The 22,410-nt window shown below is 54.6% G+C and overlaps 1 protein-coding gene and 1 long non-coding RNA gene across 2 annotated transcripts; one reads left to right on the top strand and one right to left on the bottom strand.

Annotated features, from left to right (window-relative positions):
• Positions 1-256: 256 nt before the first annotated feature.
• Positions 257-4,900, bottom strand: LOC116581269. The gene is made up of 3 exons (XR_004281973.1): positions 4,372-4,900; positions 1,078-1,189; positions 257-434 (listed from the first exon to the last, which is right to left on the bottom strand). It is a non-coding gene; the product is annotated as an uncharacterized LOC116581269 (long non-coding RNA).
• Positions 4,901-5,127: 227 nt separating this feature from the next.
• On the top strand, positions 5,128-22,270 carry RFC2 (replication factor C subunit 2). The gene is made up of 11 exons (XM_032328170.1): positions 5,128-5,267; positions 7,996-8,065; positions 10,751-10,792; positions 11,116-11,222; positions 12,837-12,938; positions 13,658-13,758; positions 16,103-16,260; positions 16,463-16,528; positions 17,873-17,953; positions 19,770-19,883; positions 21,622-22,270. The coding sequence occupies exons 1-11, from the start codon at positions 5,161-5,163 to the stop codon at positions 21,730-21,732; spliced, it is 1,059 nt and encodes a 352-aa protein (XP_032184061.1). The 5' UTR covers positions 5,128-5,160; the 3' UTR covers positions 21,733-22,270.
• The last annotated feature ends 140 nt before the right edge of the window (positions 22,271-22,410 follow it).

Raw genomic sequence — 22,410 nt, 5'->3', positions numbered from 1 at the left:
GGCCCTGTAGGGTTTGGGTTTTTCCCTCTACCTTGATGCCGAAAGTTCTATGAGGATCTGCCTGGAGACCTACTCCATAAGGTCATTCTAATGACCCTAATGAAATCGAAGATTCTCTTGCCTGGAACCTCGCAATTCTTTTTCTATTTCTACCAGTCTGTTAAGTATCTGCGTCTTGACTTCCGCTCAGGTCATGATCTTAGGGTTGTGCAATCAAGGTTGAGTGGTGGAACCTGCTTAAGGTTCTCCCTCTCCCTCTGCCCTTCCCCACCCCCACCTGCTTGTATGAGCTCTAAAAAAAAAAGAAAAGAAAAGTACAAAAGCATATAAAACAGGCTCAGGGCTCAGACCACCCAAGGTAGACCCAAGAGATCCCCCTACTTGCCAAGAGATCTTGGGGACAAAGCTTGACCTCTCTGCCTCGGGTTCCTCTTCTGTAAAGTAGGGGTAGGAGAGAGAAAAGGAAAGAATGGGGTAGAGAACTTTAGTGGTATCCATAATGTTTTCTTTCTTTTTTTTTTTTTTTTAAGATTTTATTTATTTATTTGACAGAGATCACAAGTAGGCAGAGAGGCAGGCAGAGAGAGAGAGGGAAGCAGGCTCCCCGCTGAGCAGAGAGCCCGATGTGGGGCTCGATCCCAGTTCTCTGAGACCATGACCCAAGCCAAAGGCAGAGGCTTAACCCACTGAGCCACCCAGGTGCCCCAAGGCGCAAAATTTTAACATCTGTCTTGGTAGATGGGTATATGAATGTTGATATTATTTTCAGTATGTTTCACATGTTTCATAATTTTAAATTTAGAGATAAAAAGATCACAAATCAAAACAAACCCTTCGGGGCGCCTGGGTGGCTCAGTGGGTTAAGCCTCCGCCTTCGGCTCAGGTCATGATCTCGGGGTCCTGGGATCGAGCCCCCTCTCCCTCTGCCCCTCCCCCTTCTTGCACTCTCCTTCTAATAAATAAATCTTTACAAACAAAAACAAAAACTGGGCCTTGCTGCTTCTACCTAACCTCTCCTGCCCTGCACAGTCTGGCCCCCGCAGGCCCCCTGCCTCCGCAGCCCTGATTCGAGCTCACCCTGGATCCTCTCGTCCCTGTGGACTCGTCAGGTCCTTCAGGCCTTGCCAGGCCACAGGGATGCCGCGGCGACCAGGAGGGAGGGAGCTCCGGTCCGCAGAGAGCTGTCATTCTGGGGGGCGGAAACGAACGGTAAATAAGGCAATAAATCCAGATAATCGTAAGGACAATACAGAAATAAACAGGGTCTTGGGGGAGAGAGAGCAATGGGAGACAGGGAGGCCGTCGGGGTCCACCTTCCAGGCAAAGCCAACAGGCACTCAGCTCTCAGATGCAGGGTTCCGATCTCGGGTCCAACGCCCCCTCCCCAGCAAATCCCTTTCTGACCTCTCGGCTGCCGCCGCTCTCCTGCCGAGCATTCAGTGCCCTTTCCAACGCTCAACCGCGATTATAATTAAATCGACATAGGACTGGCTGCTTGGTGCCTGTTTCTCTCCCTACAATTTAAGCTCCTGCGGGTGGAGGCTTGCCCTGTCCACACATCCCGTGCCCATCGTGGTGGCTGGAGGCACTCAGTCAATGTTTGTTAAAGATGGAAGCCCAGAGTCGGGCTGAGTGATTTCTACCAGATTCCAAATTCCGCAAACATCAACAGAGCGACTCCCGAGGACAGATGTCACCAAAATAACCATCCTTATGGTGTAGATAGGTTTTAGGATATATGCTTTTTTACTACAGAATGAGCCTTTTTTAAAAAAGATTTTATTTATTTATTTGACACAGAGAGATCACAAGTAGGCAGAGAGGCAGGCAGAGAGAGAGGCGGGGGAAGCAGGCTCCCCGCTGAGCAGAGAGCCCGATGTGGGGCTTGATCCCAGGACCCTGGGATCGTGAACTGAGCCAAAGGCAGAGGCTTAATCCACTGAGCCACCCAAGTGCCTCCACATCTGACAATTTGATGGGAATGCTCTGGCCTTTGGTAAAAGTTTTTTGTTTGTTTGTTTGTTTGTTTTTAGAGAGAGAGAAAGCAGGGAGGGGGTAGAGGGAGAGAATCTCAAGCAGATTCCAGGGCCACATGGAGCCCAACATAGAGCTTGATCTCATGGTCGTGAGATCATGACCTGAGCTGAAATCAAGAAGAGTCAGAGGCTTAACTGAATTAGCTACGCAGGCACCCCAAGGACTTTTTTTTTTTTTTTAATATTTATTTTTTTATTTGACAGAAAGAAAAAGAGAACAAGTAGGGGGAGCTGCAGGCAGTGGGAGAGGGAGACACAGACGCCCCGCTGAGCAGGGAGCTCAATGCAGGACTTGATCCCAGGACCCCGGAATCATGACTTGAGCCAAAGGCAGATGCTTAACCCACTGAGCCACCCAGGCACCCCAAGGATTTTGTTTTCTGTTTTCTCTGCTTTCCGTGTCCTTCCTCTTTGGTATAACTAATTGCCCTCGTACGGTAAGACTCAGGGGGCTTTGCCGAGGTGCAGATTCAATTTCCTGGGGTTTTGCCGATTTATTAGGGGAGAAGAGAAGGAATTCATTTTGGTTTGTCCTTGACCTTTCCTTTGGTTTGTTCCTTGACCTGTGGTTTCCCCAACACACCTGGGACCCCCAACGTGGCTGCTGAGCGGCTCTATAGCAATGGACAGAGTTTTTAAGCTCTGAGCTCCGTCTGGGAACAAGTTCACCGAGGCACAGACAGCTCAATAAAAAAAAGCCTTGTTACAAACAACAACAAGAACAATAAAACCCTATCACGCAGTTCTGCCCTAAAGGTCACCTCCTTCTCTGATTGACCTCGCATTCCAAGGGCAACAGCGAATGCAGAGTCCTGGGCGCCCCCACAAGCTTCCTGTAGAGTGGGATTTTGCAAAAAGAACCATGAAAGGGTTAAGAATTACACACTGTTTTCTGTATTTACTGAAAATATTTTGTTTTTAAGCTGTGTATGTGGTTGAAGGGGGTGTATGACTAGAAGGAAAATATTAGTATTACCACATGGAAAACATCACAAGGGAAAATCACGAGAACGATGTTTCAAAGAGAGTTGATGTTTCCAGAAGATTTGTATCTTCTCCTCCAGAGAAGTAAAGGATCTGTGAACAGGGATTTTTGAAACATGCAAGACAGCTCCCTTAGTTCAAAGGAGAGAGGAAGGAGAGTCAACTTCAAGTGTTTTTTTCCCCCCAAAATCATGTTTAAAGGCAAAAGAAAAACATTGAGCAACTTCCCCACCTGGAGACTTTAGGAATCGCCACCAGGAGAACAAACTGCTTCAGAATCTGAGTCATTTGCGGTCCCTGCCCAACTGGCATCACGTGTTCCCGACCATCTCACAGGACACAATTGCAAATTGTGCTCACAGCGTCGAACTCGCTAGCCTGGCTGCGGCACTGGAATGAAATGAGCCATTAGCAGACTCCGGCATCTGCTGTGGTCCAGGGGAGGAACCAGGAATCAGGCGGCAGGCACCTTGTTCTCAAGGAGCTGACCCCTCAGGTTGGGAAGAGGACACACAGACTTGACACACTTCACACGAAAATGAGTATAAGAGCAATCATGTCTTCCCCAAGAAACAGCCGTAATTGGGGGAAGGAAATTGAAAGGTCAGGATAAAAAAACTGGGGGCCCCTGGGTGGCTCAGTGGGTTAAGCCTCTGCCTTCGGCTCAGGTCATGATCCCAGGGTCCTGGGATCGAGCCCCACATCGGGCTCTCTGCTCGGCAGGGAGCCTGCTTCCTCCTCTCTCTCTCTGCCTGCCTCTCTGCCTACTTGTGATCTCTCTGTCAAATAAATAAATAAAATATTAAAAAAAAACTGATCAGAATCACTTGGGATATAGCCTTTGGAGCCCCTGTTTACTTGAATGACTAATCAATCACCCAGAAGACAAGGTCTTCCACGGGTCATGTATAGACACTTGAACTGGTGGTGGAAGGAAAACACAATGGGGTTCTGATCCGGCGCCTGGGGAAAGCAACCCAGTTCCTCACAGCTGATTCAAACTGTTCTGGAAACGGAGATCCCCACTGTTCAGGAAAGACACTCGAATGAGAAGATCTCCAGTGCGCCAGGCCTTGTGCTAAGCATTAGGGATAGAGGCTAACGGGTCCCAATTCTTACCTTCCATTTGCACATGAAATAATAGTATATATTATATTAATATTATAATAATAATAATAAAACCCAGTTTTTCTCCCGACATTATGATGCCATACGGTTAAGCGCACTACAACGGAATTTTATAGGAACTGCTTTGGCAGCCTGGTGGGGAACGGATCCCGGCTCCCCCACTTCCCCAAGTGACTCCGGACACACGACTCCATCACTCTCAAGCCTGTTCCTGCGGACACACCTGAGGACCCACCCCAGGTCCAACGCACAGTCCGTGACAGTCATTGTTCATCACGTTTATTAACCGTTCATCGTTATTCTGACACCTGGGCTAGGTGAGCGAAGACCAGCCCAGCAGGGAGGACAGGAGCCGCAAACAAGGCTGGAAGCAGTGGTCAGGACGGAGGATCCCGGCAGGACACCGAGTCCCACCTACAGAGGGGCAGCCCCGAGCGCTTCCCCCCCCCCCCACGCCCGCCCCGGCGTCGGGAGACCTCCCTGACCGCAAGCACCGAGTCCCGGGGCGCAGGAGCCCAGCCCGCGGCAGCCGGCGTCTCCACCCGCGATCCGGCCGGCTGGGCGCGGTCAGGTCCCAGGTGTCACCGCCCAGACCGCAGTCCCCGCCCGAGTCCGCCGTCCGCCCGCACCTGGGCAGCGGTGGGACGCCCCCCGCCCCCGCCCCCGCCCCACCCCACCCCCTCCCGCTCAGGGATGCCGGGGCGCCCAGAGGGCCTCCCGCAGAAATCACACAGAGACGAAACCGCCGAATGTCCCTTCCTGGGGCGACCTGCCTTCTCGGAAGTCGAAGCGGCAGGGTCTCGCCCTCGGGTCGCGGCCCCGCCGGGCGCCAGGACTTCCATAGCAACCGGCGTCTCCTAGCCCCGGCCACGCCCATACCCTCTGCGCAGGCGCGGAAGGGGGTGGGTTGGCCCACCGCTTCCGCGTCCGCCCACGCCGGGTGCTAGGGGCGGGGTCTGCGTGATGGCGTCACGGGGGCGGGGCCTCCGGCGCGGGAAGAGGCGGCGGGAGAATGGAGGTGCAGGAGAGCGGCGATGGCGCGGGCGAGCGCCGGGCCCAGGACCCTGGCCCCGCCCCCAGCAAGGGCCCGGGCAGCGCCGGCCACTACGAGCTGCCGTGGTGAGGGCCCAGACCGTGAACGATGGGTGCTCTGGACGGGTGGGTGGGCGAGTTGGCAGGTCGTGGCCCCGGGGGACCCTCGGGGCGGGAGCTCGTGCTCGGGGGTCCTCAGCGGAGCAGGAGGCCCCGGGGGGGCATCGAGTAGATTCGAATTTGGAGAGGGCGAGGGACGCGCGCCGCTGCCCACGCCTGGGCTCAGGAGTGGCCGGTCTGAACTCTGGAAGCGGGGTCTTGGCCCGAGCAGAGCTCACTGTGGTCATAGCTGCCCCCCGGGACCACCCACGCAGCGCCTGGAGCTGTGTCTGCGGCTGCTCCGACGGCTGGAAGCGTCCGATCGGTTCCGAACTCGGGGTTGTGTGCGGAGGGCGCATCCGGGGTCGCTGAGAGGAGCTGGTGACCTGGAAGGTGACCCGGAAAGTCACCTGCCCGGGGCGGGGGGCACAGGTGTGGTATGGAGACCCGCTCCGGTCCCACCGCCTCTGCGCTTGGGGATGGTTTTCTCCGCCCTCCGTGCGTGCCCACCCCTCCAGCCCACCCCTGTCCTGAGCAGATGCCTAAATGGGGCGCAGTGCCCCTTCCTAGAACATCTGTAGCAGCACCGCTCGGTCCCCCAGTCACTAGCCCCTCAAATCCACTGACAGCCCTAGAATTGCGGCTGGTCCCAGCTGAGATGGTCCCTGAGTGTACAAAACACAGCGGAGTCCCAGGACTTAGTTTTTTAAAAATCTCATTCGTAATTGTTCTATTGATGACATGTTGAAAATGTTAATCTTTCAAATGGATCCGGCTCAAAAAATGATTAGTAAAATTAACTTCCACCTATTTTCTTTTTACTTGTTTTTAAGCATTTTTACTCATTTATTTGAGAGAGAGAGCGCATATGCGCATGTACAGGGTCAGGGAGGCTTGATCCCAGGACCCTGAGATGATGACCTGGGCGGAAGGCAGATGCCTAACCCACTGAGCCACCCAGGCGCCCCTCTTTTTCCTTTTCCTTTTTTTTTTTTTTTTAAGATTTTATTTATTCATTTGACAGAGAGATCGCAAGTAGGGAGAGCAGCAGGCAGAGAGAGGGGGGTAAGCAGGCTCCCCGCCAAGCAGAGAGCCCGACGTGGGGCTTGATCTCAGGACCCTGAGATCATGACCCGAGCCAAAGGCAGAGGCTTAACCCACTGAGCCATTCAGGCGCCCCTCTTTTTTACTTTTTAATGGGGTCGCCAGCAGGTGTAAAATTACATATGGGGCCTGAGTTACATTTTTTATGCGTGACACTACTTTAAATGCTTAGGATATCTCATTCTACAGAACACACTCTGCTGTCCTCAGCTTCCATTTGATAGGGAAAAAAGAAAGAACAAACCAGTAGATAATGGAGTATCTTTGATGATGACTGGTGGCGTGGGGTAAATGACTCCGATAGTCCGGGAAGGCTTTTGATGAGATGATATTTGAGCAAAGACGGGAACTCAGGAAACGCGCCAAGCGGCAACATGGAGAAAGCTTTCAGGCAGGGGGAGCCCTTGTGGAGGCCCCAAAGGACCAGCGTGTTTGCCGTGTCCACGGTCTAGCTCAAATTTCCCCTGACATTCCTAGGTGCAACCCCGGGTTTCTGGAACCTGGTTAGCACTGTAGGAGGATCGTCTCAGCTCTCCGTGCTTGCCGGTAGGGAAGGCCTTTAAAGCAAGAACCATGTCTCGCTCCTTACTGTCCCGTCCACGTTGTCTCCCCCTGAGATCTCGAGCTCCTTATACAGTGCTCGGCACCTAGGAAGGACTGAGTATGAACAAGAATTGAGCAGCCACAAGCACGCTCTATCTGGTGGTCTTGGAGGGGAGCTCTTTATTCACCGCAGTGTGTGGCAGACAAGCTTCTTTACGCGTAGCTGCTTCTGCTGCAGAGTCATTTGCTCATAACATGGCTTGCTTATTCATTTGGAGGAGAGAGGTATGGGGGCTCCTGGGCGGCCCAGGGGTTGGAGCATCCGACTCGTGGTTTCGGCTCAGGTTGTGAATCTTAGGGTCATGGAATCAAGCCCTGACTTGGGTTTTGAGCTCACTGGGAAGTCTGCTGAGTCGGCTTGAAGAGTCTCTCTCTCTCTCTCTGCCTATACCCCTATTCGTGTGTGTGCACGTGCTCGCTCTCTCGCTCTCTCTCTCTCTAAAATAAATCTTTGAGAGAGAGAAGTATTCATCTGAGTAAGCCACTAGCCGGTCCACTTCCCATGGCCTTGTAGGATCCCAGGGCAGACCTGCGGTTACTGTCTAGCCAGCCCTGCTGGGCACCTGGCACCAGTCTGCAGAAACTGACAGGTCAGGGATAAGACGGGAGCTCGGCTGCACCCGGGTCTCTCGGATCCGATGGTCTCAGCGCCTCGTGTGCTGAGCTTCTGTTGTGATGGGCGACCATGCTGCCGCCCGGCGTCACAGTGCTCCAGATGGCCCGCTCTGGCCCCTCTCCAGCGACAACAGGTGTGTCTCCATGTCTCAGGTTTAAAGGCTTCGGTGCACAATTCTTACGCACTTAGCATTTCCATTGGCACTTGGGTTACCTCTTTAAGTTTAAAACCTGCAGCATTTACTGTGCTTAAATTGCACTTGTATAATTTCCCGACAGAGCCCTCGGGAAGGGCCTTTAGTGCTTTGCTCCTGAGCCCTGACATGAAAATAGTCACGTCACCGTCTTTACACGTTTTCTTTTTTTTTTTCTTTATGCGTTTTCTTAAAAACAGGGTGGAAAAATACAGGCCAGTGAAGTTGAATGAAATCGTCGGGAATGAAGACACAGTGAGCAGGCTGGAGGTGAGTGTTCTGTTGGTTTTTTTTCGGAGATGGTCTTGGGTTGTATTACGTGGTTTTGACAAGCTCGAGGAAGGCGCTTGGAGGAAGACGGCCAAGGTAGGGAGGGATGCGGCAGGCCACAAATGCAGAAGAATCGAGGGATGGCGAGCTGGTCAGTTTGGAGAAGACCGGAAGCCGTGGTGGCTACCTTCACGTGTCGGAGGCGCCGGCTTCTCGGAGAGGGGTTCTCTGACCCATGCTTCTAGAGCCGCGACGGCAGACTTTCTCCGTAAAGGCTGACTCGCAGGTGTCTTAGGCTTTGCAAACCCTATACTGGCTTTGTCTAGTATTCTTAATTTTTTTTTTTTAAAGATTTTAGTTATTTATCAGAGGGAGAGAGGGGGAGAGAGCGAGCAGAGGCAGACAGAATGGTAGGCAGAGGCAGAGGGAGAAGCAGGCTCCCTGCTGAGCAAGGAGCCCGATGTGGGACTCGATCCCAGGACGCTGGGATCATGACCTGAGCCGAAGGCAGCTGCTTAACCAACTGAGCGACCCAGGCGTCCCAAGTATTCTTAATTTTTAAGAATCCTTTAAAATCATAAAATCATTCTGCGCTAGGGGGTTTATAAAAACAGGCCCCGGGCCGCCTGGGTGGCCCAGTCCATTGAATGTCTGATTCTTGATTTCGGCTGGGTCATGATCTCAAGGTCATGGGAAGTCTGCTTCGGATTCTGTCCTTTCCCGCTGCCCTTCCTGCTGATGGTCCCTCTCTCTGTCTCTCTAAAATACATAAATCTTTTTTTTTTTTTTTTTCAAGATTTTATTGTTTCTTTTGACACAGAGAGAGCGCACAAGCAGGGGGAGCGGCAGGCAGAGAGAGAGGGAGAAGCAGGCTCTCCTCAAAGCAGAGAGCCCGATGCAGGGCCCGATCCCAGCACCCTGGGATCCTGACCTGAGCCAAAGGCAGATGCCCAACTATCTGGGCCACCCAGGTGCCCCCAAAATAAGTAAATTAAAAAAAAATAAGATAAACAGGGCTGAGGCTGGATTCCCCCCCTTCCTGCCAACCTCCGTCCACGGTGGTTTGCCAGCTCTCGCCTAGAGGGACTGAGTGACAGCATAGCCGACTTCCGGACGACAGGAACAGGAGTGAGCAGAAGTGTGCACCGTAGGGCAAGCTTTGAAATCCTCACCCTAGAGCTCTTTGGGTGGAATCTAGAAGGCCAGCTACGTGAGGCATCACGGAGATAGTCTCTGCAGGAAAGGGGACTTAGACTCTAACAGCTACCAAGGTATTTGTTTTTCTTATAAATGAGTTCATTTTACAGATGTTTGCGGGCCATACGGTGCAGTGTTCGGACCTGCTGATAGAATGGTGAACCTAATAGACAGGACCCCTGCTTGTGTGGGCCTTAGTCTCATAGGGGTCAAAGTGCACAGGCCATGTGAGGAGCACTCTGCCGGAGGGGAGGGGGTTGCTGTGGAAGCACAGGGGGTCGGGCCGTTAACCTGCTCCCAGTGTCTTCGTTCTCGTGGAAGAAGGGACAGCAAAGCTAAGTAAGTGGGCGTTAGCCAGACTTGCGGGGGGCAGGAACAGAGGGAGGCGAGGCAAATGGGAATAGCATGTGCAAAGGCCCAGAGGTGAGAGAGCTTAGCTTGTTGGGCGTGGGCTGATGCCATCTGATAGGGATATGGAGTAGGGCTTTCCGGACCTTAAGGGTGGATGAATTGCCTGCGGGCGTCTTGTGAAAAATGCAGATCCTGACCCAGGGAGTGGGGCTGGGGTCTGCATTTCTTTTTATTTTTTATTTTTTTAAAGACTTTTTGTTTGTATATTTGACAGAGAGAGACTCAGCGAGAGAGGGGACACAAGCAGGGGAGTGGGAGAGAGAGAAGCAGGCTTCCCATGGAGCAGAGAGCCCCATACGGGGCTCGATCCCAGGACCTTGGGATCATGACCTGAACCAAAGGCAGATGCTCAACAACGGAGCCACTGAGGCGCCCTGAGAGTGCATTTCTGACTCGCCCCCGGGGGATGCCGATGTTGCGGGTCGTGGAGCCCACAGAGGAACAGGGGCGTGGAGTGTCTGTATGGGGGCGTGGGAATGGGCTGGTGAGGTGGGCAGGGCCTTCTGAGCCCTATTGGAGAGTTGGGGCTCACAGGAGTCATCCGAGGGTTGCGTCAGGCGCAGATGTTTTGACAGATGGGCGTTCTAGAAAGTTGGCTGGGGTCACAATAGAGAAAATGCGTGGGTGTGGCACAGGATTAGCGGACCCCGAGACCGGCTAGTTAACGGCCAGTTAAAAACCATCCAGGCAAGAGGTAAATGGCAGAAGGAGACGGCAGTGGGGCGGAAAAGAAGGACATAGAAGCAGAGAAGGAGCGGCCAAGCCTCTGTGACTGAGGCGCTGTGTGCGCGGCCAGGGGAGCGCGGGAGGTCCAGTCAAGGACGACCGTGACCTCCAGGTTCCTGGCGTGGCCGGTGGGGTTGATGGCACTGAGGGCCCACGCGAGGGGAAGCACAGGTGGCCCCTGGGTGTGATGGGCAGTGGGCAATTCGCTTTGGAATATGCAGAGCTGAGAGTTTCATGGGTACCCACGTGGAGAACTCTGTGGCCGTGTCACCGCGCGGGCCCCTGGGACTGGGGCGCTCGGCGCGGCGGGTCTCCAGATCAACCGGTTCGGACGCGCCTTTGTTCCTCCAGATCTTTGCAAGAGAAGGAAACGTGCCCAATATTATCATCGCTGTAAGTCCCCCGTCCGGGCCCTGTTAAAGGTCTTGGAGTCCCACTTTCTCCCCAAGAGCTTCAGTGCCCAGAGCTTCCTCGTCCGAGGGGCCCACGGTCACTAGAGCCCTTGCCAGTCCCCTTGGCAGAGGGAAGCATTCGCCCCGGTTGGTCGGGGGGGTCCTGTGGGGGGAGGCTCTGTTGATTTGGTGTGTGCAGGGTTGGGGGGGGGCGTTGGGGAGGAGTTCGAAGGGGAGGTGAGCGCAAACGGCGGGGGGGCGGGAGCTGGGGAGCAGAGGCAAGCTCGTGCTGTCAGCCTCGGGCCCTTGCGGTCTCCTCCCCAGGGCCCCCCAGGAACCGGCAAGACTACAAGCATCCTGTGTTTGGCCCGCGCCCTGCTGGGCCCGGCATTCAAGGATGCTGTTTTGGAGCTCAACGCCTCCAATGACAGGTACGCCTGGGAGTTGGGACCGCGTGACGGGTGGCGAGTGTTTGAAGCTTGAGCTGTCATAGAAACTGCCTTTTTGCAGATCTGGGTTGTCCTTGGGGTTTGTCTCGCCAGCTTTGTGTTTTCCTTTGATCCTTCCCCATGAACGAGAACCGGCGTCACTTGCCTGTTCACGTAGCATCATAAGCACTGACTTGCTGGCTTCCTTTTTTAATTTTTTTTTTAAAGATTTTATTTATTTATTTGACAGAAAGATCACAAGTAGGCAGAGAGGCAGGCAGAGAGAGGGGGAAGCAGGCCCCCCACTGAGAAGAGAGCCCGATGTGGGACTCGATCCCAGGACCCTGAGATCATGACCTGAGCCGAAGGCAGAGGCTTTAACCCACTGAGCCACCCAGGCGCCCCTCCAACAAGCATCTTTAAAGATGAGTGAGTACTGTCACATGACCTGTTAGCAAAACAAGATGGTCCACGTTCTGGTCAGAAGATATTAGGGAATGAAGTTCTCCCTGTTGAGTGACAGGTCGGCTGAAAATATATTTATTTTTTGTCCGTAGATACATGTTGTTCACTCCTTGATGCTAAAGTTCGAGGAAGTTCACCCACGATCTTGGCATCAGAGGACCCCATGCTCTGAGATGGTCCGACTAGGGTCGGTTTCACGGCCCGAAGTGCTGCCCTTCGCCTGTCTGTGGCCATTTTCTGATTTGTCTAATAATATGGGATGTTCCCTGTCATTTGTGTTCATCTTTTGTGAGTGGAAAATGAAAAAGTTCTGAACTTTCAGCTGCAGCCCGTGAATGCTTTCAAAAACAAAGATGATGTATTTGAACTTCTTTTGTCGCTTCTAGAAAGAGAGCGCCGGTGCCCTTAGCAACGCAAAACATCCAAAACATAGGAGGACAGGGCGGGCCGGGGGGACAGTTTTCCTCCTACCGCAGCATCCTAGGAAGTGCGACAGTCTTGCCTTTTCTTAAGACTTTAATCTTTTCGGGCGCCTGGGTGGCTCAGCGGGTTAAAGCCGCTGCCTTCGGCTCAGGTCATGATCCCAGGGCTCTGGGATCGAGCCCCACATCAGGCTCTCTGCCCCGCAGGAAGCCTGCTTCCTCCTCTCTCTCTGCCTGCCTCTCTGCCTATTTGTGATCTCTGTCAAATAAATAAATAAAATCTTAAAAAAAAAAAGACTTTAATCTTTCCATTGCTGTTGTTTTTAGCCTAGTTGGGAATGATAAGGAACATCGAAACAGTCACTCGGATGATGACAGTGCCATTTTCGTTTCAAAATACAGGAAGCATAAGGTCATAGAGACCTCGTGACATACCTCAGATTATCAAAGTTCCGGGGAACTTGCAGGGTAATTGCAAGAGAAAATGCCTCTCTTCCTACTCTCTTGCCTCTGGTAGCACAGAAATAAGTGAATTTGGTCTTCGTTGTGTTGGAGGACCTCCAAGAAGGAATAAAAGTAGTGAAACGTTAATCCTGATACACAGAACTGCCCCGAAAACTTACAAACTACAGTCGTGTGCGTGGGGGTGTGGTCTGGGGGTTAGAAGCCCCCTGAGGGTACGTGGGTCTCTCTGGGAAGGCGACAGGACAGCGAGGCCTTGTTGTTTCAGGGGCATTGATGTGGTGAGGAACAAGATCAAAATGTTCGCGCAGCAGAAGGTCACGCTTCCCAGAGGGCGGCACAAGATCATCATCTTGGACGAAGCAGACAGGTAGGGACTGCTTTGCCAAGTGCACAGTGACCTCGATTCCTCGGTCTCTTACCAGGCTTTAATTAAAGCGGGCGGAGAGCTCTCTCCCCTCTGCACCGCCATGGCAGACCAGCTTATCACATCTTCCAAAAGCAATTTAACAGGGACCCCTTATCTTCATTAAGCGACATTCATCAAAGACCATGTCAGTTAATGGGTTCGTTCTAGCTTCCCGGGAATGATTTAAGTGATACCTCTGTCTATCGTGGTCAGTACACATGACATCAAATTTACCATTTTAACCACTTCAAAAAAAAAAAAAAAAAGATTTGGGGCCCCTGGGTGGCTCAGTGGGTTAAAGCCTCTGCCTTCGGCTCGGGTCATGATCCCAGGGTCCTGGGATCGAGCCCCGCATCGGGCTCTCTGCTCAGCAGGGAGCCTGCTTCCCCCTCTCTCTCTGCCTGCCTCTCTGCCTACTGGTGATCTGTCTGTCAAATAAATAAAATCTTTAAAAAAAAATATTTCAATATTAGGGAAGGAGGGAGCACGAGTGCAGGGAGGGGCAGAGCACGAGGGAGAAGCAGGGACCCCACCCCCACCCCCACGGAGGCAGGGCTTGATCCCAGGACCCCAGGACCATGACCTGGACTTGAGGGTGCCCAGGCTCTCTAGGGAGGGCTGTGTGTCCAGCGGGCCCCGGGCCCCGGTTGCAAACTGCCTGCTTGTGTTTTTCTTCTCAGCATGACTGATGGAGCCCAGCAAGCCTTGAGGAGGACCATGGAAATCTACTCCAAAACGACTCGCTTTGCCCTCGCCTGTAATGCTTCCGATAAAATCATAGGTGAGGGTCAGCTCTGGGCGGCGTGGCCTCCACCCGGGATGCTCACGTTGGCTCTTTAGCCACAGAAGGGTAGGGCGTTTGGGGTTGCCTACCACGGGCCGAGCACTGCAGAATCAACTCTTTCATTTGATCTTACGTAATTCTATGTGAAGGTCTTCTTAACTCCATATTAGAGAGGAGAACACTGGAGCCCAGAGAGGTTGAGTAGTTTGGCCAAAGTCACACAGCATGCAGAAGAGCCGGGACTGGAACGCCGGTCTCTTGGGCTCTGGCACCGTCGTGGGCACACGTGACATTTCGCTGGCCTGGGTACAGTGTCATGGTCACTGCCTTGCCCCAGACGCTCTCCTGTACTTTCTGTGCACTGGACGCTTGGCACACACTCAGTCCACACCCGCGGCTTTGTCGTCACCGGGGACTGCCTCCCCTGTGCAAGCTCGCCTGTCAGCCCGCTCTGACCTCGGGCCTGGCCGTCCCTCCCCCGAAGTTGGTGCTTCCTCACCCCTTTGCCCACCACCCCCATCTCAGCTTCCTGCCCGGGGCACTTTCTTCCCTTTGCGATACCCACAGCGGCCTCTGCCCTGCTTCGGTTCTCTCTCCCCGTTTCTCCCCCCTCTCTCGCATCACGTCCGCCCCGCTGGCCTCCAGCCTGTGTGAGCTCAGCCCCCGGACTCGCCCTCCTGCGCCCAGGCCACGGCTCGCAGCCGCAGACCGGCGTGTGGCCCGCCACGCTGCACTGCGAGGTCCCGGTTCCCAGCCGCGGCGGGCCTGCCGTGGCACCAGTCCTGCACCCGTCCTGCACCCGTCCCAGATGCGGCGCCGGGGGCGAGCAGGGGCCGTTGCGTGAGAACGTTCTCGATCGTCAGGATCACCAGTGTGGGGACACACAGAGGGCGGAGTGGTGCCCTGCCTAGAGACCCTCCCCGGGTGCCTTTTGCACGGGGCTGCGCGTGCACGCGTACGTTGGGTGGTTGGACGCCGTGGTCGCGGGCAGAGCGTGCCGGCCCTCCCTTGTCAGTTCGTCTGACCCGCGCAGCATCCCGGCCTTTTTGTTTTTTTGTTTTTTTGTTTATTTTTTTTTTAATTTCTAAAGAGCTGCAACAGCCATGGAAATGAAATCACAAAAAAATGTTTCTTCGTGTTAGAGGAAATAGCTCCAGATCAAATCGCTACAGTTGACTTTTATTTTCTTTTTTGGAAGATTTTATTTTCAACTCCTCTCCACACCCGGTGGGGCTCCAAGTCGCAACCGTGAGATCGAGGGCCATAGGCCCGACCGACCGAGCCAGCCTGGTGCCCTGCCCCAGAGGTGATTTGTACACTCTTCGTCATGGACCCTTCGTGGGGGTCCTGGACTCATGCCAGCGACAAGAGAATCACCCGCGCTCTGAGGGAGCCCATGCCGCCTTATTCTGACACGGATTTAAATTCTGCGGGCCCTGGAGCGCCTGGCTGGCTCGGTTGGAAGGGCAGGTGATTCGTGATCTCGGCGTTGTGAGTTTGAGTCCCACACTGGGGGTGGGGACTACTTAAAAATAATGATAATAAATTCTGCGAACTCAGCTTTCAGTGTTGCGCACCAGAGAAAAATCTAAGGGAAACTTTCAGTGTAGCCGAATATCAGCTGCTTCTAATGATGAACCTCTTATCGATGCGGCTGAGCCAAATACATAATTAAGATTCTGTGGTGGAGTTTTCCTGATTTCGGATACGCTGAAATGGACTGACTCGTAGGACTCCCACGTTTCCTTAATGCAGATAAATTTACAGGAGTGCATTCCTTGGAAGTGCCTATGTGCACGGGGCATGGGACGCAGGCCCGATGGGGGCCCGGAGACCATGGAGAAGCTGTTGTCCCAGTCTAAAGCGAGGGGCAGGGGCGGCATCCAGAATCCCGGACCTATCTCTCTAGTGGCTGTCCGTCCTGGCTGTGGTCACATTCTCCTGGGGAGCCTTAGAGAGACCACGCCCATGTCCCATGTCCCTGCTCACCTTGGACCAGCGGGTGGGGACACCAAGCTTACACTCACACAGTGACCAGAAACCCCACACCGACTCACCCGCCCGCCATGGCTCCTGGGTGTCTCGGTCCCAGAGGGTCTTTTCCCCTTCTGGAAGCCGAGGCCAGCCAAGGCCATCCGTGGCAGTGCAGGGGAGGCCCGCTGGTTGCTGCTTGGAGCTGGTGGGAGAGCCACGGCTGGGGAGGGAGCATTGGTGCCACTGTGGCCAGTGTATGTCCCGAGCAGGGGCTTCCTAGCCCGAGGCGGTTGTCGGGGTGGGAGTCCCGGGGCTGTCGGGGGTGCGCCAGCCTCTTTGGTGAGCCTCACCCTCCTGTCCCTGTCAGAGCCCATCCAGTCCCGCTGTGCCGTCCTCCGCTACACGAAGCTGAGCGACGCCCAGGTCCTCGCCCGGCTGCTGGCGGTGCTGGAGCAGGAGAAGGTCCCCTACACCGACGACGGCCTGGAAGCCGTCATCTTCACGGCGCAGGGAGACATGAGGCAGGTGCGCGCCGTCGAGGCCCCTCGGCCACCTACCTCCGGGGCTGCGTGTGCCTTGTTCTGGGGGGGCCGTTGTGCAGAGACAGGGACCCCGCTCACTGGGGCAGACCCGGGAGGAGGGGGCTCTGGTCGGACCCAGGTGTTGGGGACGGTGGCGATGGTCAGGACTGAAAATCGCCGTCCATGTGTGCTTGTGTCTTCCACAGGCGCTGAACAACGTGCAGTCGACCTTCTCGGGATTTGGCTTTATCAACAGCGAGAATGTGTTCAAGGTACAGGAGCCCAGGGCCCTTGGGGGGTTCTGCAGAGCCGGTTGGCAGCAGCGAGTGGGCGCCTTGTGGTGGTGCTGGGACCCTCCTTGTGCCCCGCCAATCGGAGGGTCTCAGGAGCGCCCCCGCGTGTGGGGAAGTGGAAGTGCTGGTGCACCCCGAGGGGCCTCACTGCGCCCCCGGGGGCTTCTCCGATCTGGGGGCAGAGGACACAGGCTTCCCGCTGCCCTAGGGATTGTCCCACTTCTGGAAGGCGGGAGGGGCCGCCGAGCCCCTGCTGCCCGCCTCCCACGCTTACCGAGCTGAAGGACAGAGACGCCCACTCTCTGGTTGGCCACGGTTTTTGTCCTGGGAATGCTTTTGAAAACCGCTGACCCCTCCTAACAACCGGCCTGTCTTATACTTTCCCCGTTACTTGGGGTGAAACCCGGGTGGGGCTGTCCATGCGTTCAGTCCGTGGCTGTTCTTAGCAAGTTTGTGGGTAAAGAAAGCTGCAGGGAAAGCCTGGTTTGCCCCTGGTGGTGACTGTGTTTTCAGGGCTGCTCTGGGACACTTTAGGCTCCGCTCCTGGCACAGACCTTCAGGGTTCTGGAAGGCAGGATTTCTGGGGGAGTTAACTGCTGAGAGGTTCTAGGGTGCGTGGGGCTGGGGGAGAAAGCAGAGGGTTTCCTTTAGACGTTGTAGATAGAGGGCGAGGCGCCAACTCTCGATCTTGGGGTTGTGATTTCGAGCCCAGCGTTGGGCACAGAGACGACTTTAAAAATTTAAAGAAATGGTTTTTTTGTTTTATTTAAATTCAGTTAGCCAGCACAGTCCATGGTTCATTTCCGATGTCTCCTTCAGTGATTCCTCAGCTGCATAAAGAAGTTTTAAATGTGGGTCCCGAGGTGGAGGGTGGGGAGGGGCCAGCCCCAGGCTCGGGGACACGTGCACCACCGCCCCCAGGCCCGTCTTCACGCTGACATGCTGAGGTGGGGGACCCTGTCCCAGGAAAGCCAGTTTCCATTCCGGGCCGGAGGCTGGTCCCAGTTCTTAAATGGATTGTGAGTGGTTCTGGGCGAGCGGTCCTCCGAGGGACCTAAGGTGTGTGCGACTGATCGATGGCTTTTCATGCGACAGGAGGCTCCTGCTGGCCCCGTGTTCACCCCCCTGGTGCATGGGCCGTCTGTAGTGACGGGGTCAGAACTTCCTGCCCAGCGAGGAAGCCTGACGCCATCCTCCGGTGACTCGCTCGGTTGTGATGGGGCCTTCTGGGGTCCTGTTGGCCAGAGAAGGCGATGACACACGCTGGTGTGTGTCCGGGCTCCCCCTCAGCCCCCGACTGACCTTTCTCTCCGGGTTGCTCAGGTCTGCGACGAGCCCCACCCCTTGCTAGTGAAGGAGATGCTCCAGCACTGCGTGAACGCCAACATTGACGAGGCCTACAAGGTGGGCGTCCCTCCTCCCCGACTCGGGAGGTGTGGGGGCCTTCGCTCCCCTCGGTTCTTAGCGTGAGGCGGGGAGTTGGGTGCACCTCACAGGAGGAGGCGGAGCCTGGGAGGCTGGAGTCCTTGCTCTCAATCACTGTCGACAGGCGTTCAACCCGCAGTTCGGAGCCCCGTCTTTGTCCTATAATGATATGCTCCACAGGGGAATGTTGTGCCCCCAAGACCTGAGGAGAGACCAGCCCAACTCCTTACATTTCCGTGACGCCGCCCGTGTGGCCGAGGGAAACTTGGCCCTCCGTCCCCCCGAGGGACAAGGAATGGTTTTCTGGGACCCAGTGGTCCCTGGTCATCCAGGAGAAGCAGGACCCAGGGCTTCCGGCCTCATGTGGAGCCTGATGCTGTGTGCGGATTCCAGGGGGTATCGTCATAGTTCAGGTGACCCCTGGCAGTGGTACGATTTAAGGCCACTGGCCCCACCACAGCCAGTTTCCCTCCGTCTGCTCCCACCAAACTAGGCCAGAAGTGGGCTGGGTTTAGGGCAGGGCCAGATGTCATTCGAAACCAAGGGGTGAAAAAAAAAAAAGAAAAAAAAGTAAAAACCAAAGGGCGAGGTGGGGAGACTGAGGCAGAGACCCAGGCACACAACCCAGAGGCAGCCTTCAGATTTAGGGACCCAGAGCTTCCGTGCCCCCTTGTGTCCACCCCAAGATGCCACAGCAAAGGCGAGACAACGGACCCCAGACCCCGTCCCACCAGACCCGGTTGCCTGAGTGGGCTGAGAGGGGCTGGAACCCGGGGCTGGAACCCGGGCCTGGGCGCAGACCGGGCAGGAGGCCAGGACCCTGCTCCCGCGGAGACCTGGTGAGGCTCGGCCTGCAGGGGGCGCACGGGAGCCCAGCCCTTAGGGAGCACCGGCGGGCAGATGCTGCTTCCGCTTCCCCTCCTGTGCTCACTGGGGTGGTTCCTGTCGCTTTTTAGAACCCTTGGATAGAGCCCCGACGTGGGTGTCCTAGGAGACCATGCAAAGCATTTTTACTTTTATTCATGAGAGAGAGACGGAGGGGAGGAGGGGCAGGGGGAGGAGCAGAGGGAGAGCCACAGGCAGACCGCGCTGAGCTCAGAGCCTGCCGCGGGGCTTGATCTCAGAACCCTGAGAACATGATCTGAGCGAAACCAAGAGTCGGTTGCTTAACCGACCGAGACCCCAGGTGCCTCCAGCCGTGGAATACATTTTAAAACATTTGTGATATTGGGGTATTGGGCTGGCTCAGCCGGCAGCACAGGTACCTCTTAATTTCTCTTTTTAAAAATTTTTTTTTAAAAACCTTACTAATTTATTTGACAGACAGAGATCACAAGTAGGCAGAGAGGCAGGCAGAGAGAGGGGGGGAAGCAGGCTCCCTGCCGAGCAGAGAGCCTGATGCGGGGCTCGATCCCAGGACCCTGAGATCATGACCTGAGCCGAAGGCAGAGGCTTAACCCAGGGAGCCACCCAGGTGCCCTGCATATGTGCCTCTTAATCCCAAGATCCTGAGATCAGGCCCCACATCAGGCATAGAACCCACTGTAAAAAAAAAAGTAATAATAGCAAAAATAAAAAAGTAATAGTAAAAAAAAAAAATAGGGGCACCTGGGTGGCTCAGCGGGTGAAAGCCTCTGCCTTCGGCTCAGGTCATGATCCCAGGGTTCTGAGATCGAGCCCCGCATCCTGGGTCGCCAAGGATGATCTGTCCACTCCCTGCTGTGTGACGGGCCCAAGGCTCGTCCCCTCGCTCCCCCCAGTACCCTTGTCACCCAGCGGATCTTCCTCTGTCTAGATTCTCGCTCACCTGTGGCATCTCGGCTACTCGCCGGAAGACATCATTGGCAACATTTTTCGAGTGTGTAAAACCTTCCAGATGGCGGAGTACTTGAAACTGGAGTTCATCAAGGTCGGTGAGAGTCCAGCAGTGGCTCTCCTGGGGACCGGGGCCCCGCCGCGGTGTCTTGGTTTAGCTCCCGGGCCTGGCCCCTGGGCTCAGTGAGTGTCCCAAGGCCGGGTGGTCCTGGGGCTGGGAGCTGGTTTAAGCCTCTTCTGCCGGTCAGCCTAGGTGCCCTCAGCATCTAATATTTGTTTGTTGGCTCTGAAGGTCGGGTTAATTGAGGTATAATTGACATAAAGTACAAGGGATCCTCTCGGTGCCTTCTGTTAACAGAAGTGTTCGGTCTCCTAAAGGCCACAGCCAAGGTCGGACCAGTTCTGTGATTTCCCCTCCGCCTCCCAAATACATGAGCCCCTTTGTAACCAGTGAGCTCCCCCAGCAGCCAGAAACCGCCGCTGTTTTCTCTCTGGCGGGAAAGAATTTTCCAGAATGTCCTACGGGAATGACCGTGGAATCACGAAGAAGGTAGCCTTTTGAGTCCGCTTAGCTTAACGCGTTTCGGGTTTGTTCATGGTGTTGCGTCTGTCGGCGGGTCGCTCCTTCTCACTGCCGAGAGGCGAACCACGGTTTGTGTGTTCACTGCTCAGAGGACAGTGGTGGGTCTGGGTGTGGGTGACCGTCAGTAAGGCCACTGTAAACATTTGCATATGCAAATCAGTGTGAATGTGAACATATGTTTTTCTTTTTCTCAGGCAACTTCCTAGGAGGTGGGATTGCTTATTCTTTTCCTTTCTTTTCTTTTCTTTTCTTTAAGATTTTGTTTATTTGGCAGAGAGAGATCACAGGTAGGCAGAGAGGCAGGCAGAAAGAGAGAGAGAGAGAGAGGAGGAAGCAGGCTCCCTGCTGAGCAGAGAGCCCGATGCAGGACTCGATCCCAGGACCCTGAGATCATGACCTGAGCTGAAGGCAGAGGCTTTAACCCACTAAGCCACCCAGGCGCCCCAGGGATTGCTTATTCTAATGGTCAGGGTGTGTTGAACGTTATAAGAAACTGGGAAACCAATTTCTGAAGTGGTTATAGCTTGTGCGTTTCTCCCAGCCGTGGGCGAGCGAGCGTTCCAGATGCCCCGCAGCCTACCCAGCACTGGCAGTGTTTGGTTCTCTTTTATTTTTAAGATTTTATTTGTTTTATTTTAGAGAGAGTGCAGGGGTGGGAGGGTCGGGTTGTAGGGGGAGAGGGAGAGAGAGAGTCTCAGGCAGACCCTGCACTGAGCATGGAGCCCGACGCAGGGCTTGTCGATCTCATGACCTTGAGACCATGACTTGAGCCAAAATCAGAGTCAGACACTCTACCGACGGAGCCCCCCAGGCGCCCCTTGTCCTGGCTTCAAGGTTCGTTTCCCAGCAGCTAACAGCATGTGCTGATTTGCCCTCCCTTTCTTTTAATGAAGCTTCTGTCCAAATTTACTGAGTTCTTAGTTGGGTCATTTTCTTCTTAGTGAGTTTTGAGACCTATTTATATATCCTGGCTTCAGGTCCTTTATCAGACGTGTGTTTTCTAAGGATTTTAATATTTTCTCCAAGCCTGACTTTTGGGTTTTGTTTTTGTTTTTTTTCTTAACTGTCCCACATCCTTTTAGAAAAAAATAAACTGAATTTTAGACATAACCCATGACAACCTGGAGTTCATTTTCCAGCTGAAATTTGAGTTCGCTGTATCAGTTTGAAGTAAACTGCTGGTTCAGATGTAAAAACCTAAAGTTCACCCTCACTTACCAACCAGCTGGACGTGTGCTTTGTCTTTCAGGAAATCGGATACACGCATATGAAGATAGCAGAAGGCGTGAACTCCCTCCTGCAGATGGCAGGGCTCCTGGCCAGGCTGTGTCAGAAGACAATGGCCCCGGTGGCCAGTTAGGGCAAGAGAACTCGTTGCTGGGGATGACGAGGGTCCTGAGAATCCTCGTCTGGGAGGGACAGGAGTCGGGGCCTACCTGTCTGGAGAGAAGGCTGCCCTCGCCCGTGGCCTTCACTCCACGTCCGTGAGTGTCTGCAGTCAGCCTCTGACTCACAGACGCAGTGACAGGGTGACCGGCGCCCAGAGAACCTCAGGGCTTGGCACCCGACCTGGCTTCATTAATAAAAAGGCTGTTTGGTTTCGTCGGCGCTAAGGCGGCGTCGCCGGGCCACGAGGAGAACCGGCGTCCCGTCTCTGAGTGTCCCCAGCGTCTGGCAGGTGGAACAGGTGATGGAGAGAGTCGGCTGGTGAAACTAATGTCCGTGCTTCTAGAAGCCTGGAGGACAGTTCTGTGGGGTATGGGACGGAGACGGACGTCCCAGAACAGCCTGGGACAGTGAGGCCTTCAGAGAGGACCGGCAGGGGTCACCGGGGACAGTGGTGTGACTCCTGCCCACTGGCCTTCTCTGTTCCCCAGTAAATTCTCTGTTACCTCGTATGATCGTTTCTCCCCCACGAGGTCTAATTTTTTCCCCGTTTTTCAAATTACAAAAAAATACTGGTGTATATAAAAGTAGAAAGAAAAGGGGACTCCTGGGTGGTTCAGTCGGGTGATGTCCGACCCTTGCCTTCGGCTCA

Source organism: Mustela erminea, chromosome 20 (assembly GCF_009829155.1).
Source record: "Mustela erminea isolate mMusErm1 chromosome 20, mMusErm1.Pri, whole genome shotgun sequence".
Lineage (NCBI taxonomy): Eukaryota > Metazoa > Chordata > Mammalia > Carnivora > Mustelidae > Mustela > Mustela erminea.
The sequence above is the reverse complement of the archived record's forward strand: the minus strand, read 5'-3'. Positions and strand labels throughout refer to the sequence as shown.